General features: G+C 44.6%; 2 protein-coding genes across 2 annotated transcripts; one reads left to right on the plus strand and one right to left on the minus strand.

Annotated features, from left to right (window-relative positions):
* Positions 1 to 8,385: 8,385 nt before the first annotated feature.
* LOC120687523 (protein SRG1-like) lies at positions 8,386 to 9,979 on the plus strand. The gene is made up of 3 exons (XM_039969538.1): positions 8,386 to 8,765; positions 8,870 to 9,120; positions 9,229 to 9,979. The coding sequence occupies exons 1-3, from the start codon at positions 8,505 to 8,507 to the stop codon at positions 9,809 to 9,811; spliced, it is 1,095 nt and encodes a 364-aa protein (XP_039825472.1). The 5' UTR covers positions 8,386 to 8,504; the 3' UTR covers positions 9,812 to 9,979.
* A 1,941-nt stretch (positions 9,980 to 11,920) lies between these two features.
* Positions 11,921 to 14,348, minus strand: LOC120691793 (probable small nuclear ribonucleoprotein G). The gene is made up of 4 exons (XM_039974985.1): positions 14,109 to 14,348; positions 13,963 to 13,985; positions 12,299 to 12,420; positions 11,921 to 12,190 (listed from the first exon to the last, which is right to left on the minus strand). Exons 1-4 carry the CDS (start codon positions 14,141 to 14,143, stop codon positions 12,128 to 12,130), a joined length of 243 nt encoding a protein of 80 aa, XP_039830919.1. The 5' UTR covers positions 14,144 to 14,348; the 3' UTR covers positions 11,921 to 12,127.
* Between the last annotated feature and the right edge of the window lie 1,066 nt (positions 14,349 to 15,414).

Consider the following 15,414-nt stretch of genomic DNA (forward strand, 5'->3'; position numbering starts at 1 on the left):
AATGTTATTTACTTCTCAAATGTGGCTTGAAAACTAGTACATATGACATTTGGTTCTTATGTGCACTCTTTGCTTCAAAATTCTGATTTTTCAAAGCTTTTATGGGCTATTTATGAGTTTCCTTTCTTTTACTTGATTTATTTTTTATTTCTCATTCTTACTCACTCATATGAGTCTTTGGATGGTGTTCATGCTAGTTTTGAGATTTTTGGAATGTTATTTGAGCAATAATCCCAATTCAAAGTTGAAATTGTGAAAGTTGGCAAAATTTTGGGCTGTCTGAAATTTGGTAGCGCGGACGGTCCGCGGGTAAGAGGCGGACAGTCCGCCATTCATGAAGTTTTTCACCAGAGGCTCTGATCAGCAGAAAATTGTAGTGCGGACAGTCCGCCCATGAACCGCGGATGGTCCACCAGATGCACCGGTAAGCTTCGGTTACACCGATGATGTGTCCACTAAGTAAGCGCGGACGGTCCGCCAAGTATCCGCGGACGGTCCAGTAGGCTTCAGTCAGTCCGACGCCTGTGCATCGGAGTAATTGGATGACAAGTGATGCAGGTGCGGACGGTCCGCCAGTATACCGCCGACGGTCCGCCTGAGATAAGTTGAATCTGCCCAGAAACAATCTTAGCTCTGTCAAAATCTGGTAGCAATCTAGAAATGTTTGGAAGCTCAAATTTTTATGGCTACTATATGACTTAGTGTCACACATCTCCACAAAATTTTATGGCAATTCAACTTGTACTCTAAGAGATATGATATATTCTTTGAGAGGTACAAAATCTGCCAGAAAAATGACAAATATTGGATTGATCTTGAGTCACTTAAATTGAAAGGTTCTCAAGTTGGAACCATCTTTACAAGTGGTTGATGAACCTAGGTTTGGTTTTGAGAGGAGGTAGAAGCATAACAAGTATTAGGTACAAGGCCATTTGATTGTGGTGTGCACTTGGCACACATTTGGCACTCAATTGAAAGATCAAGATCAAGCTAAGAAGAAAGAAAAGGACTTAAAGAAAGATGTGAAGATTTTTCATCATGACAAGTCCATAGTTTGATCAATAAATCAAAGTCATTCAAGTGAGTGTCAAGAATGGTTCTTGGAGAGATCACTTCTCCCTGGAGAGGGTCCGGGCCGCCCAAGAGTGGGAGGGACAAGCAAGGTGCTTGGAAGGCCGACATGGAAGTGGTAATCTAGAGTCATTGGAGATGCTTAGTTGAAACTATCAAATGGGTTGATCAAGAAAAGCAAGCAACACCTAACATAAGAGAGATTCATGATAGTTCAAGTATATTCAAGTGGTATTCTCTTAAGCAAGCAAAGATCAAAAAGAAGAAGCAAGCCAACCATAACAAGATAGTGCATTTGATCATAAATAATTCTCAATTCACATGGGTGAAAGCATGGTACTCATATTGGCATTCTTTGTCTTCACCAAACTATTATAATTGGACTTCGTGATGCTAGTTGGAGAGCTAAATTGGAATCTAATGACTATCCTCTACTCCAACATAGCAAGGTGAAATTGCTTGACATATGCATTCATACTTTGCTAAGGACATGATTAGTGCATATAGTCATATATAGTGATCATTCATGAAAAATAAAATAATTTTAAATGTTTTATGATGCCACTATTGCTTCTATGCTTGATATGATTTAGTGGTAACATATGACATGTTCATGAGCTAGTAAACCCAAGTAGTTGATCTAGAAAATGAGCTTTCAAGTGTTTAACTCAACATTGTCAAGATAACCCTTAGAATGAGGTGTGAAGAAGCTTGTCATTGGTTCAAACCGAGTTGAATTATTTGGGCAAGTAGTCTAGATCAAGTCAAAGAGTAAGAAGCTCATGGTAACAATCTAGTTCAAGAATTGATTATCAATGTCAAATTCAACAAAGTGATCCATCATGATTTTACAAGTGATACTAGATTCAACAAAAGGTATATCATGGCATCTCTACAAGTGATATATATGGTCATACAAGTGGTATTCAATCAAGTGGATCTAGTGCAACAATGGTGATTCCACAAGTGATCCACAACTTTAAGTGATCAATTCAAATCAAGAAAGCTACCCTCACCAAGAAGAGCTCAAGATTCAAGTGGATTGACAAACACTTTGATATAGGGGGAGGAGCCCCACTACAAGGTATCAAGGTCAAGGATCCTACTAGTGTCCTACATATGGCATTTCAAGGTGGTCTTCATGCTTCCACATGTTGTTGTTACAAGTGGTGTCAATTCCAATCAAATTGAAAGTGTCTATCAAAAATGAAGATTCAAGACTCAACCATCTACCCAAATCCAACTCTTTGTATCAAACCACAAGCGCTTCATATGATTGCCTACAAGGGGTATTCAAGTGGTAACCCTACAAGTACAAGAGGTACAACTTCAAGTGGTAGCCATTGATCTTCACATGGCAAATTTTATGTGGTTTCGGCTCTTTTTATGGTCATTGATGACAAAGGGGGAAAGAAATGAACAAAGATATGAATTATCCTTGGATGACAAAGGGGGAGATGAGATGAGAGTGCGAGCATGGACATGGATCAAGAGGAGCAATATTGAGGAGGATCAATATTCTTGGACAAGAGGAGCACACTAGTAGGGGGAGCAAGCTCATGAACTTGGTTGTTTGCATTTGATATGTACATATTCATGTGCTTGCTTGCATTTGCATAAGTTCTAAAATTTATATGTACAATGCTTGTGTGTGATGTATGCTAGTCATAGAACTTGATTGATGATTTGATAACTAGCATGCATAGATTGTAGGTAGACATGTTATTTTTACATGTGAATCAAGAGCCTTGCTAATAATATTGATCTCATGAGGTATCTTGAGTTTTTGATGCATGTCTAGTTACTCATTGATGCTAAGGAATGAATTTCAAGGATGCAACTCCAATTGGTATCACGCTTCAAAGGTTTATCCTATATACCTTAGCATCACTTAGTAGTGATAACAATCCCACAAATTTCATATTTATGCATGTGTGTGAGTTTAAAACCAAATCTCTTGAGCACACATGTAGGGGGAGTTATCACTACCAAGTCGGATTTTTATGGTGCTTATCCAATCTTTTACAAGTGGTTTTAATGGTGGATAAGAAACATAAAATCCAAACCAAGTTAGCTATTTACACGTGTGTGAAGTGCTAGCTTGGAATTTGCTTAATTTCCATATCTTTGTAGAGTTGCCATCAATTACCAAAAAATGGGAGATTGAAAGGCCCTTGTTTGGTTTTGGTAATTGAGTGACAACTTAGGTGGACTAATAAGTGTTTATGTTGAGATGTACATGAGATTAGTCCACACAAAGACACTAGTATGAGCAACATGTGCCATGGAGGAGAAATGGCTAAGGGTTGATGCTATGCTCATATAGTCTGATGGAGGAGCTCATTGCATATGAGACATGACATGGAGTTATGTGACCAAAGTGGAGAAGATCAAGACAAGGCTTGGCTTGATGGACCGGTTGCAATGGAGAAGGGCAAGTCGAGACTTTGAAGCGAGGGACCGCGAGGCGGTGATGCTTGGGCAAGATTTGGCGCCGATGGACCGAGACAACGGTGAAGAGAGAGCAAGGTCAAGATCGATGGACCAAATAGGTCATGTGATGATATGGAGTGGATCATATCATTCAAGAAAGATCAAGCCAAGTGTTGACTCATGATGATGATCAAAAGGCTTGATGGAGTTTGGTGTTTGTGTGGCATCAATATTTGGGAAGATGAAATAGAATGCGCAAGGCAAATGTATGACTTGTAGGGCATTTCATTTCACCGGTCAAAGGTTGTGTAGAGAAGTGCATGACCGGATTTAGGATAGATGGCCGTACTATCAAGACGGGCAAACTTGTTTGCATATCGGTCATCTAGTGCCACTTGAGCGATCTAACATTGCGATGTTGCTAGGATCGAGTGGTGTGGTGAGATCAAGTGAAAATCCTTTGAAACTGGTTGTGAAATGCTAACACACATGCACATGGCGTTGTTCACGTGGTGGTGTTGGCACATTTGCAAAGGAGAAGGTGTTGGAGTTAATGTTGATCAACTTGTGGGAAAAAGAAATGACGGGCGGACGGTCCGGCCATGTTCGGCGGATGGTCCGCCAGTATAATTCTGTTTTGTCTAGAGAGATCGTAGCTCTGTTTGGGATTGAAGGTCGTACTACGGACGGTCCGCCCCTGGTGTGCGGACAGTCTGCAGGTGTTTTAAAGAAATCATCCAGAGAGGTTGTTTCTCTGGCTTGGGCTGAAAAGTTGGACTGCGGACGGTCCGGCCAAGGGGAGCGGACGGTCCGCATGTCACTTAACAAATTGACCAGAGACGTGTTGGGTCTCTGGTGGGTTTTATGAGTGAAGGGCGGACGGTCCGCCACTGGGGTGCGGACGGTCCGCCGGTCAGTTGAGAAAATGAACAGAGACGATTTTGCTTCTGGTGGGTTGCACGATGTGAAGGGCGGACAGTCTGCTCAAGAGGTGCGGACGGTCCGCCCCTCAAACTTTAATATTGTCCAGAGACGTTGTCTCTCTGAGTGTTCGGAGTGTCTGAACGGCGGACGGTCCGCCAATAGGGTGCGGACAGTCCGCGAAGGGCTCTAACGGTCGACTCTGACACATAATCATTGCAGATCTAGCCGTTGGGTTTGAATGGCTCTAACGCGGACAGTTCGCGAAAACTCTGTTTTCACAGGTTTTGAGTATAACGGCTAGTTTGGGGCCTCCCTCTATAAATAGAGGGTGTGGCCGGCAATTTGATGTGGCTGAGCACTTAGGGGACTTGGTGTCCTTGTGTGAGAGTGCTTGAGAGCCCTCTACTCACTCTAACTTGATAGTAATCATCTGATCGAGTGAGAGAGCGATTCTAGTGCGATTGCTTTGAGAGATTGCATCGAGTGGCATTAGGTGATCGTGTTGCAAGCCGGTGTGCTTGTTACTCTTGGAGGTTGCCACCTCCTAGACGGCTTGGTTGCAAAAGGCTCCGTTTAAGCCCGCAAGAATATTGTGCGGTGCTCCGGAGAAGAGTTTGTGAGGGGTATTGTGCTCACCCCGCGGGAGCCGCGAAGAGCAACTCTAGTTGAGCGAGACGTGAAGAGCAACAAGTGGTCCGGCCGGATCATGTGCTAGAGCTCGGTGTGAGCACTCCACGTGGGAGAGTGTGACTTGAGAGTGACCACTAGCAAGAGGATCGGCGGCAACCTTGGAGCTTGTCTCAACGGGGATTAGTTTGGTGGCAACCAAGTGAACCTCGGGATAAAAATCACCGTGTCAATTTTGTCTACTCTTTTCGGTGGTTTGCATTCTTCAAATCATAAGTCTTGTATTTACATTCATATATATATCTTATGCTTGTGTAGTTGCTCTCTAGTGATTAGTTAGCTTGTGTAGCTTGCTAATCATCTTCTTGCTTGTGTAGCTAGAAGTAGAGATCCTAGTGTAACTAGTTAGCTTGTGTAGCTTAATTAGTTACTCTTGCTTAGATTGTGTAGCTAAGCAAGTTGAGCTCTTAGGTTTGGATTGTGTATCCATATCCTTGAGCATCTAGTGAGCTTGGGTTTGGCTTTGTGTGTTTGCTCATTAGAATTGTGTAGGAGCTCCTCCGGTTTGTGAAGTACTAGTGCTTAGACTTGTGTGGCTTGGCATTAGAATTGTTAGGAGAGCTCTTGCTAACTTGGCACTCCATTTTCTTTGTGTAGGATCTTTTTGGAGGTACCTTAGAGTCATAGTTAGAGGGGTGAAGTCTTGGCTAAGCGAATAGTTTCAATTCCGCAGAAATTTTGGTTAGCCGGCGCAATTAGTTTTAGAAAGGACTATTCACCCCCCCCCCCTCTAGTCCGTCATCTCGACCCTACATGCGTGTATAAAAGGCGACCATGTAGTTGCCGAGAGCACATGCTTGCATATTTGCTTTCATGTATTTTCAGTTAGCCCAAACAAACAGCTATGATCTCCTTATTCTCAAGGGCATCTTTCCTTCGAGAAATGGAGGCTAATTTAGGACCCTCTCCTAACGATCCCAATAAATGTATTACAGATTCCAAGGTATGGCCAAAAGGTGTAGAGCCACCCGATTGCTATTGCTAGATGCGTTGTGTTCCGAACATATCTCGTGACTCCGAGACTTTCGGCCAGAGGTATTGGTGTTGCAAGAATATCGTGGAAGTCCAAAAAAGAGGTGCAACATCACAGGTATAGATTAATTTTTAAATATATTTGTCTAGTGGTTTTATTTTTTTAAATAAATTGTTTACTAAAGTACGCTGGTGATGAGACGCATATTCATTGGTGTTATTTCCATGAGTGAATTGACATGTGGATCACTCGTCGTGATCAGCAATATATGGAGTGGTCGAAGAAGGTGGATAAAGATGTACGCAAGTGCGAGAGCGGAAAGCAAAACGGGCAGGATGTGATAAGGAAACTAGCCGTGAATGATGGATGTTGTACTGGTCCATTTCATTCTGATCAATCATGCTGTCAGAATAAATTATGTTCGTTCGCCATCAATATGTTGCGTGTTTGTTTCAGAAGCCTTTTTTCACTTCGTATGTATTGTTTTTTTTCGTGTTTTTCATGTCTACTCCTGGTGTTTCGGAAGCCTCTTTTCGCTTCCTATGTACTCGTGGTGTTATGGAGGTTGTTTTCCTTTCTAATAAAATCGTGCATCATCCGGCATTGGAAAACTATCATACTAGTACTTTGAAAAATTACAAAAAAAAGCATCAACTATTTGCACAATTGGTCACCACATTCAATAATGTTTTTGAACAATTATTGTTTCATCGGCGGGCTGTCGTACCATAAGATGCGACACTACGCTCCATAGTACGGACCAAACATGACTTGTTGGACTGCCCTCTCCCAAAAGGCGGCTTGCCCGTTGTTACGATGTTCGGACATCGAAATCTTGTTTCAAAATTTCCGGACGTCTGAACCAATGTTATTTTCGGACGTCGCACCCTATAAAAAAAATTTACACCTCTACAAAAAATTTTACAGCTGAGACTGCCTATCGCCAATTCAATTGGCGAGATCGCTATCGCCGAATCAATTGGCGATATGTTACTGGGAGGTCCACAGGCCCTCTACAGGACGGCTATAGCTGTCCCAACACGGCGGTAGCTCCTACCGCCAGTTCATCTGGCGGTAAGTGCTTACCACCAGTTCAAACGGCGGTATGTTTTGTGGGCCGTGGCCCATGCAACAAACCGCCAATTCATATGGCGGTAGCCGATTACAGCCGAGTCAACCGGCGGCTGGGTGACAAATTTGCAAAAAAAATTAAGTATATATTTTTGATAAATTGGATAAAATACCGCGCCGAAATATAGATTCGGCCCTGTTTGGGGCTTTGGGGTCTGGTCATCTGCTCGTTCTGGAAACTTGGCACCTGCCTACCAGTGCAATACATATAAGATTTGATTAAAAAGTATTGTAAGATTGCTAAAAAAGAAAAAAGAGTATGGTGTAAGATTTTCTCTATGACCCATCTCAATGGAGTTTCATGGAGGATTTTATAGCATTAAATATCATCAATACTAACATGGTAAGAAGAGAGAATGATAGAGTTTCATGAGATGTGAGTACAATTTTATTACCTTGAAATACATCTGGCATAATTACCTAGTTTCTAATGTAGATAACTGTGCCATAAAATTGTACACCAAGTCTGGCTTTGGAGAAGTATGATCATGGCACCAAGCCTGGATTGAGGGAGCTTGTGGTTGAAGGAGCGACTGAACCAGAGATATATGTCACTCTGTTTACTGGACTGTGACTGGTAGCTAGTGCTAATTTGTTATGAGAGAAAAGTACTGCTGATTGGTTGGTGGCTGGTACTGATTTGATATGAGAGAAAAACACTGCTGGTTGATTAGTTACAAATTAAGCGAACATAGTGAATCGGTCGGTCACCGAGGACGACGGCAGGCCGATGGTCTCTCAGTCATCACCTTATTAAAAAGGTAAAGGCGGCTGAAGGTCAGTGATGACTAGCTCCCTTAGTTCTTTCTAAAAATTAAATGCATAATATCAACTTGGAGTAGTTAATTATAAGAATGACTCCTTTTTTTCTCTAAGAAAAAAGAATGACTCCAATGGGACAAACTACGAGTCTACTATATGATACATCCAGTTACCTACTCCTGCATTTTACATCTAGGGTGGTTGTGGTTTGATAAAAACTCAAACATAACCATGCAAGTCTGGTGGAGTTTTTTCCTGATATGTGTCAGGTAGAGTTGCAACCACACCTCTACAGCATTGCAAAATCCCATATGGGGTGTTTGAGTGGGCAGGCGGACTGTACACGCGGTCAGGGTCAGCGGCATAACCAAAGAGCTTAGAAAGTTGAGGGCCTGGGATGCATATAGCTTTCATGGACCTGCCAACGAATTGGACGACCCTGCAATCTAGAGTATATAAACTTGTCCAGTGCCGTGCACTGCGCGCGCACAAGCACAATACTCAAGAGTAGACACATAGGCCAATGGCGGAGGCTGCTGCCGGCAAGCTCGTCGGCAGGCACAAGATCACGGACGCCACCGCGGCCCTGTTCGCCGACTCCGCCAAGATCCCCGACAGGTTCATCCGAACCAACGAGGTCCAGGCAGCCGGCGCGGTCGTCGACGGCGAGAACGAGGCGTCCGAGCTGCCGGTGGTGGACATGGCGCGCCTCCTTGATCCGGAGCTGTCGGCGTCGGAGACAGCGAAGCTCGGCTCCGCGTGCAGAGAGTGGGGTTTCTTCCAGGTCAGGATCGGATGGATTTCCCGTTTCCCCAGCCCGCCTCTCCTACTTTTCCCTACTCACGTTAATTTTTCTTCTTGATCATGTACTCTTCTCGCTCTGTATAGCTCGTGAACCATGGGGTCGAGGCAGAGGCGATGCAGCAGATCAAGGACAGCGTGGCGCAGTTCTTCAGCTTGCCGCTGGAGGCCAAGAACACGGTGGCTGTCCGAGGCGGGGCCCAGGGATTCGGCCACCACTTCAGCGGAGGAGCCTCCACTGATAAGCTGGACTGGGCAGAGTGTCTACTCCTCTTCACGCGGCCACTCCAAGCCAGGAACATGGATGCCTTCTGGCCGACGAACCCACCCACATTCAGGTGCGTCCACTGCTCCGATTAGACTGACAGTGACGCTGCTTAATTAGTCGTCGTCGTCGTCGTCGTCATTAACCAACTGTCCCGTCGATCCTTGGCTCTACCTCCTAGGCACGCGCTCGACAGGTACTCCGCGGAGATCGAGAATCTCTCGAGGCGCCTGGTGAGCTCCATGGCAGCCGACCTTGGCGTCAGCCAGGAGGTGCTCCTAGGCGCCTTCTTCGGCGACGGCAAGGGCCAGAGCGTGTCCATGCACCACTACCCGCCGTGCCGGCACCGGGACACGGTGGTGGGCATCCCGCCGCACACCGACACCCTGGGCCTGACCCTGCTGCTCCAGGTCGACGACACGCCGGGCCTGCAGGTCAAGAGGGCCGGGCGGTGGTTCCCCGTGCGGCCGCTGCCGGGCGCCCTGGTCGTCAACGTCGGCGACATGCTCGACGTCCTCACCAACGGCGCCTACGCCAGCGTCGAGCACAGGGTGGTCCCGGACGCCCGGGGGCGCCGGGTCACCGTCGCGACGTTCCATGAGGCGTGCGTTGACGGGCGGGTGGCGCCGCTGCCGGAGCTCCTCAGGGGAGGCGAGGCGCCGGCACGGTACAGGTCCGTCGGAATACTCGAGTACCATAAGGGCAGCGGCGAAGCATTGGGCCAAGGCACACGGTTCCTGGACAGCCTGAACCTGAAGGCGTAGCTTATGCTTATTCAAGTTCAGTGTCCCTCTCATTTCCCATATAATAAAACATATCCTGGTGGGACAAAATCAAATCAGCTTGAATTGGGTTATAATTTATGAATATTTTCAATCCGATGCCGTGAACTTCAAAATCAAGCATTCAACCTCTCTCAACTTAAGAAACTATATATATGTCGATTTTAGCAGATTATTCATGCTAGCAGGTTAGACTTTGTATCAAGTCTTTTGGCCGGAGAAGATTGTACTGCGCCATCTTATTAAGTTATTTCTGCAAAAAAAACATTTTAGCACAAAATGAGTGTAGATCAATTTGGTTAGGTTTCGTGTCTTTCAAAAAAAAAACTTGGGTGATCGTATTTTCAGGTCGCCATGGGAATGTGATGTTGCTTTAATTTATTGTTTTCTCATCAAAATGATTCACATTCACCATAAAAAAAGGAGCGGTTGAATGCTTTGGTTTGTGAGATTAGGTGGCGGATTTAGCCTAAATTACCCGGCTTATAAAAATAGGCACCTCAGCTCGTGCGGTGCTCTGCTGACTGCTATGCCCAATTAGGAGGTAGACAGGCAGAGCAGTGGAGGCTACTGCCCCCAAGCTCATCGGCAGGGAGAAGAACACGCCCGCTACCGCCTGTCGACGAAGCAGCGATGCAGCAGATGAAGGACAGCGCCGTGCCGTTCTTCAACCTGCCACTCGAGAGCAAGAAATATAGTCCCGAAGTTCCTCTAGGGAACAGGAACGGCACTTAGGATATATTTTTACAAGACGGGAATGAAAATGTTTCCGCGTTCCCGTGTTCCAGAAAGACAGAAAGACGTTTATGGAACGTGGAATGCAGGGACGTTCCCGTTTCCGGTGACCACGGTAAGAACGTAGTTGCAGTGCGAGGAGGTGGTTTCGCAGGATTTGACCACCACTTCAGCGCACCTGCAAGCGACAAGCTGGACTGAGCAGAGAATCCGTTCCTCTTCACGCGACCAGTCCAAGAGAGGAACATGGAGTTCTGGCTTGCTAACCCACCCACGGACCCACCTTCAGGCGCCGAGTCTCCGTCGCGATGTTCCACGAGCACGAGGCGTGTTTCCGAGGGTAGGTAACGCGACCTCCTCCTCGTGGAAGGCGAGGTGCCAGTGACACGCTACAGGTCCATTGGAAAACTTGAGTTCAGAAAGGGCAGCACCGAAGGCCAGAGCACTGGCAAAGGGACATAGTTCCTGGACAGCATCACAATGTAAACAACCATAGCAACTTCGATAGCTGTCCTGAATCGGTTGAATGGACCTTCCATTCTCATATGAGTAGGGAGATAAATAAATCATCATTCATTTGTTAAGTGCAATAGTAAGCATCAAGCCTCATTTTCATCAGAGTCCATTGACTGTCAAACTTGTCAATAGATTAGTGATGTGCAAATAATTAGTTTCAGTGAAAGCATATATTTCATGTGTTTTAATAATTAGAGAACGAATTGCTCGCTAACTAAACCAAAGGAACACTGATGTAGAGTAACTTCATTCATAACCATTCACCGTGCAAACCAACGAAAAAACACTTTACATGAAACCTTAGTCATGTGTAGACATCTCAATGAATACATGATCTATTCTTCAAATCAAAGTAAGTACAACATATTTCCACCTAAGAAATCCCTTAAGAAATCATTCAACCAGAGCAATTTGAATTTTGATGCCACCACCACCAGGATCAGCACAAGCTGCAAGTACATGCTGACGACACGGACTGTAAATATCGAATTCAGCTCATCTACAGAAGCGCATTTGATGTACCAATAAGTCTCAAGAAAACAAAAGTTTACCATGAACAGGCAAAAAGTCACTGCAGCAATGCAGTGGCCTTAATATACCAAAGAAGCAAAATAATTCAATTGGAATAACAGCCCACATACAAATCTTTGCGGTATGTTTCATGGAAACACTTGTCCTTCCCACAAAGCAGCAGGCGATGCAGCAACTAACAGCAGAACCACTCATCGCCCACAGATTGCTGGAAGAAAGGCAATTCATGTAGTCACCCTTGAACCAGGATCCAGCACTGGGTAGCCAGACCTGCTGTGAAGGTGACAAGATACTGGTGCGCACAACCAATTAAGCTTGAGTTAAATTAAGTATTATCATAAGCATCGGCAGTTGATTACATAGTCACAATCAAGGAGTACAAACAGGACAAGGCTCTCCGCATTCAAAGTTATATTGCTGTGCAAATAATGTTAAAGTACAGCAGGTTGACTGATATCATTTACATCAGTTTTCATGCAGTTGGTGCCTCTACATCTGCTGAAGCAGAATGATGATTCACTGAGACTTGGCAACAGGCTCCAGCGCCTCGATCATGACAACACTGTTTCCCCTGATAACCTGCAGATGATTGTTGGTTGTCAGCATATGATGCTACATATTACTACCAATGCATTCTGAAGTACATGTTCAAAAATTCCAAACAACAATCAGCAAAAGGAAACCTACCACCATTCCAATATCAGTCTTGTCGTTCCCATTGACCTCAACAGTGTTATCCACCACCAGATTCATGAACTGGTCAAACCCTCGAAGTGTGCCAATAACAACACGGTTTGCATTCAGCTTGACTGGAGAAATGGTTAAACAGGAACAAATTAGCCAATGGAGAAGTTTCATCGATAGCAAAATATAAATTTAACTACAGCACCTCCAAGATGTAAAAAAATGAAATGACAACAGAACATGATTGCATTGACAGCACTGACAGACTTCGCTTCCATATAAATTGTAAACAATAAAGGAAGAAAAAAAATACTACAACACATGCAAAAAAAAAACTGATTCACTTACATAGTGTTTAAAAAACCAGGCCAAGGTACTAAGCTCAAATCCACTGCTTCGCCTATATTAGGTTTATGGTATGTGTTTTTCCTATTTCCCCGATTTTTAGGTGCTAATATGTGATAGTTTTCTACATTTTTATGTGTTCTGAGCAAAGTGCAAATGCAAGTGCCAGAGCCCAACTGCCGACCTAACATCTAGCATTTTTTTTAAAACATTGACAATATACATGGAGGCATCACCCATATTTGAAAAGATGTCTCACCTAACAGTCATTAATAAACAGATTGAATTGGCTAGTAATACTCTAAACATACTGAACAAAAAAAAAAGAGCAACAGGTATATAACAACTTCGGTATTCTATAAGTGACACTATGCCGAACAATTGCTTCTTTCCAATCGATTGACTTTGATGCAACCCATTGCTTGGCTAGTAAAGTATGATTTGTTTCTGGGATTTTGATAGCTCTATTCAGACAACAAAGAGAATCTATCTTATCCCTAAATGAATAGACTGATTTGAACAAAAGTAGATATAAAAATACTGATATGGCAGCCTATCAGAGTAACTATGACAATAAAAGCCGCATCTGGAAATTAATCCATAGCTTTCATAATATTATCGTCATGTAGGGGCAGCCATCCAACACAAATCACAATGGGGAAAAACCACGAATATTAAAAGAAAACTTGAAAATGATCGTAATAGAGAAGTTACCACTCCAGCACAGGAATGACTCCAAAAGAATCATCAATCAATACAATGCAACTATCAGAACACTCTTGATACAGTATGCCATTCTGAAGATGAAAATAAATCGCGAGTGAATGTCCCACTCCCATCAGAGTAACTATGACATAAAGCTTCATTTGGAGATAAATCCATAGCTTTGATATATTGTGTTCGTCGTATAGGACATTTGGAATACCAAAAGAACATCAAACATACATAGTAATCATGCAAGGCCAGGCTTGAAATACATCCATAGCTTTGACATTTCGGCTCAAAAGAAATGATGCTAGTGTACCACCAGGATAAACATAACAAAATTTGGTTCGTCTAAGCTAACAAGGAGCGATAATTTCTCAAACGGTGCGATTAAATGAGCCATTGTAGCAACTATAGAAATGCTGCTAGAGGTATAGTTAGTCGATCTACTGAAGATCGGGTACAGGCCTAATCACCACTGCAGACTAAACAGATTTGACACGCACGTTCATCCGCAACATCAAAGGAAACCGGATGCACACAAGGAACTTCTTGGAAGCAAAACCACAGGTAAACTATTGTGATTTGGGGTTTGTAGCCGAGAGATTTTCACTTACTCTGAAGCTTCTTGTCCATGTACCTGCGACGGCACAAGAGACAAACCCAAATCAGCACAAAGGAGCCCTCAAAAAAAAATCAGCACAAAGGAGCGGAGCAAACCAAGATCTAACTACGAACAGAGTCACATGCGGCGAGCGCTTACTTCTTGAGATCCGGAGGCTGCCCAGATCGGCTCATGGCGGCGACCTAGCCTCGGACGCGGGACAGGTGAAGGGATCTGTGGGAGCTTCGCCCGGCCTTCTCCTCGAGACGAAACCCTAGCAGCAGGGGAGGGGCCAAGCGGAAGCGAGCAGTCTGGCTTCAAAAGCGGCGGAGGGAGGTCAGGATACAGGCCGCCGCCGCCAAAACCCTAACGGCCTAACGCTATCGAGATGTTGAGGCGGTCGGTTCGACTAGTCACACGGCCAGGGTTTCATTTACCGGACCGCCAAACCGCCGGGTCCGGTACCGGTATACCGGTCCGGTTTGGCCGGAAACCGGTTGAATTCAAATTTGAATTCAAAAAACTCTGTTCAACCGGTTCGTACCGGTATACCGGTCGGTTAGACCGATTTACTTGTCGGTTTGACCGGTTTACTTGCCGGTTTGACCGGTTTATCAGTCGGTTTGAATTCAAATCTAAATTTAAAATCACATGTGTAACCGGTTTGGAACGGTATACCGGCCGGTTTGACCGGTTTACCAGCCGGTTTGACCAGTTTACCAAGTGGGCCTTAATGGGCCGTCTCATTTTTTTCCTTTTCTTTTTTGGTTTAACTTTAAATGCCCGAAAAGTATGTTAAACGAACGAATTTTTGAGAAAATTTTACACCATTAGATTCGTCGCACCTTGAAGTATTTTTGGAAATTTTTCATTTTTTTGAATTCAAATTTGAATTTTGAATTTGAACCGGTTTGGTACCGGCCCAAACCAGAACCGGACCGGTTTGACCTGTAACCAGTCAAACCGGACCGGTTCCCACCAATTTTGTAAACCCTGGTCACGGCCCACGTTTATGACTCGAGCTATTTTCAGGACCATGATCCGATCGGGCTCCTTTGGTGGGCTCTATTTGGAACGGCCCAAGAAACAACGCGGTTTTTTTATTTTTTTTTATTTTTTATTTCTGTTTTTTACAAAAAAATATATATATATTCGTTTTGGAAAATTACAGAAATATACCCCGGACGCACCGCTGCCGGGCGGCCGGGACCTGGCCGCCCGGCAGCCGGGCGGCAGGGGCTTTTCCGCAAAAAAAAGAAAAAAATAATTGCAGACAGGTCCCTGGGGCCGATCGCCCGGCAACGGGGCAGCCGGCCCCCCCGGCCGCCCAACTGCGGGGCGGCCGGCCCTCCGCCCCTATATAAGGTGTTGGCTGCCCCCTCACCCCCATTTGGGTTACTAAAAATCTAGAAAAAAAACTGGATTTTGAAGGAGGGGTGAGGATGCCATGGCTCAACACCATGGC

The sequence above is a fragment of the Panicum virgatum genome, chromosome 9N, assembly GCF_016808335.1.
Source record: "Panicum virgatum strain AP13 chromosome 9N, P.virgatum_v5, whole genome shotgun sequence".
Taxonomy (NCBI): domain Eukaryota; kingdom Viridiplantae; phylum Streptophyta; class Magnoliopsida; order Poales; family Poaceae; genus Panicum; species Panicum virgatum.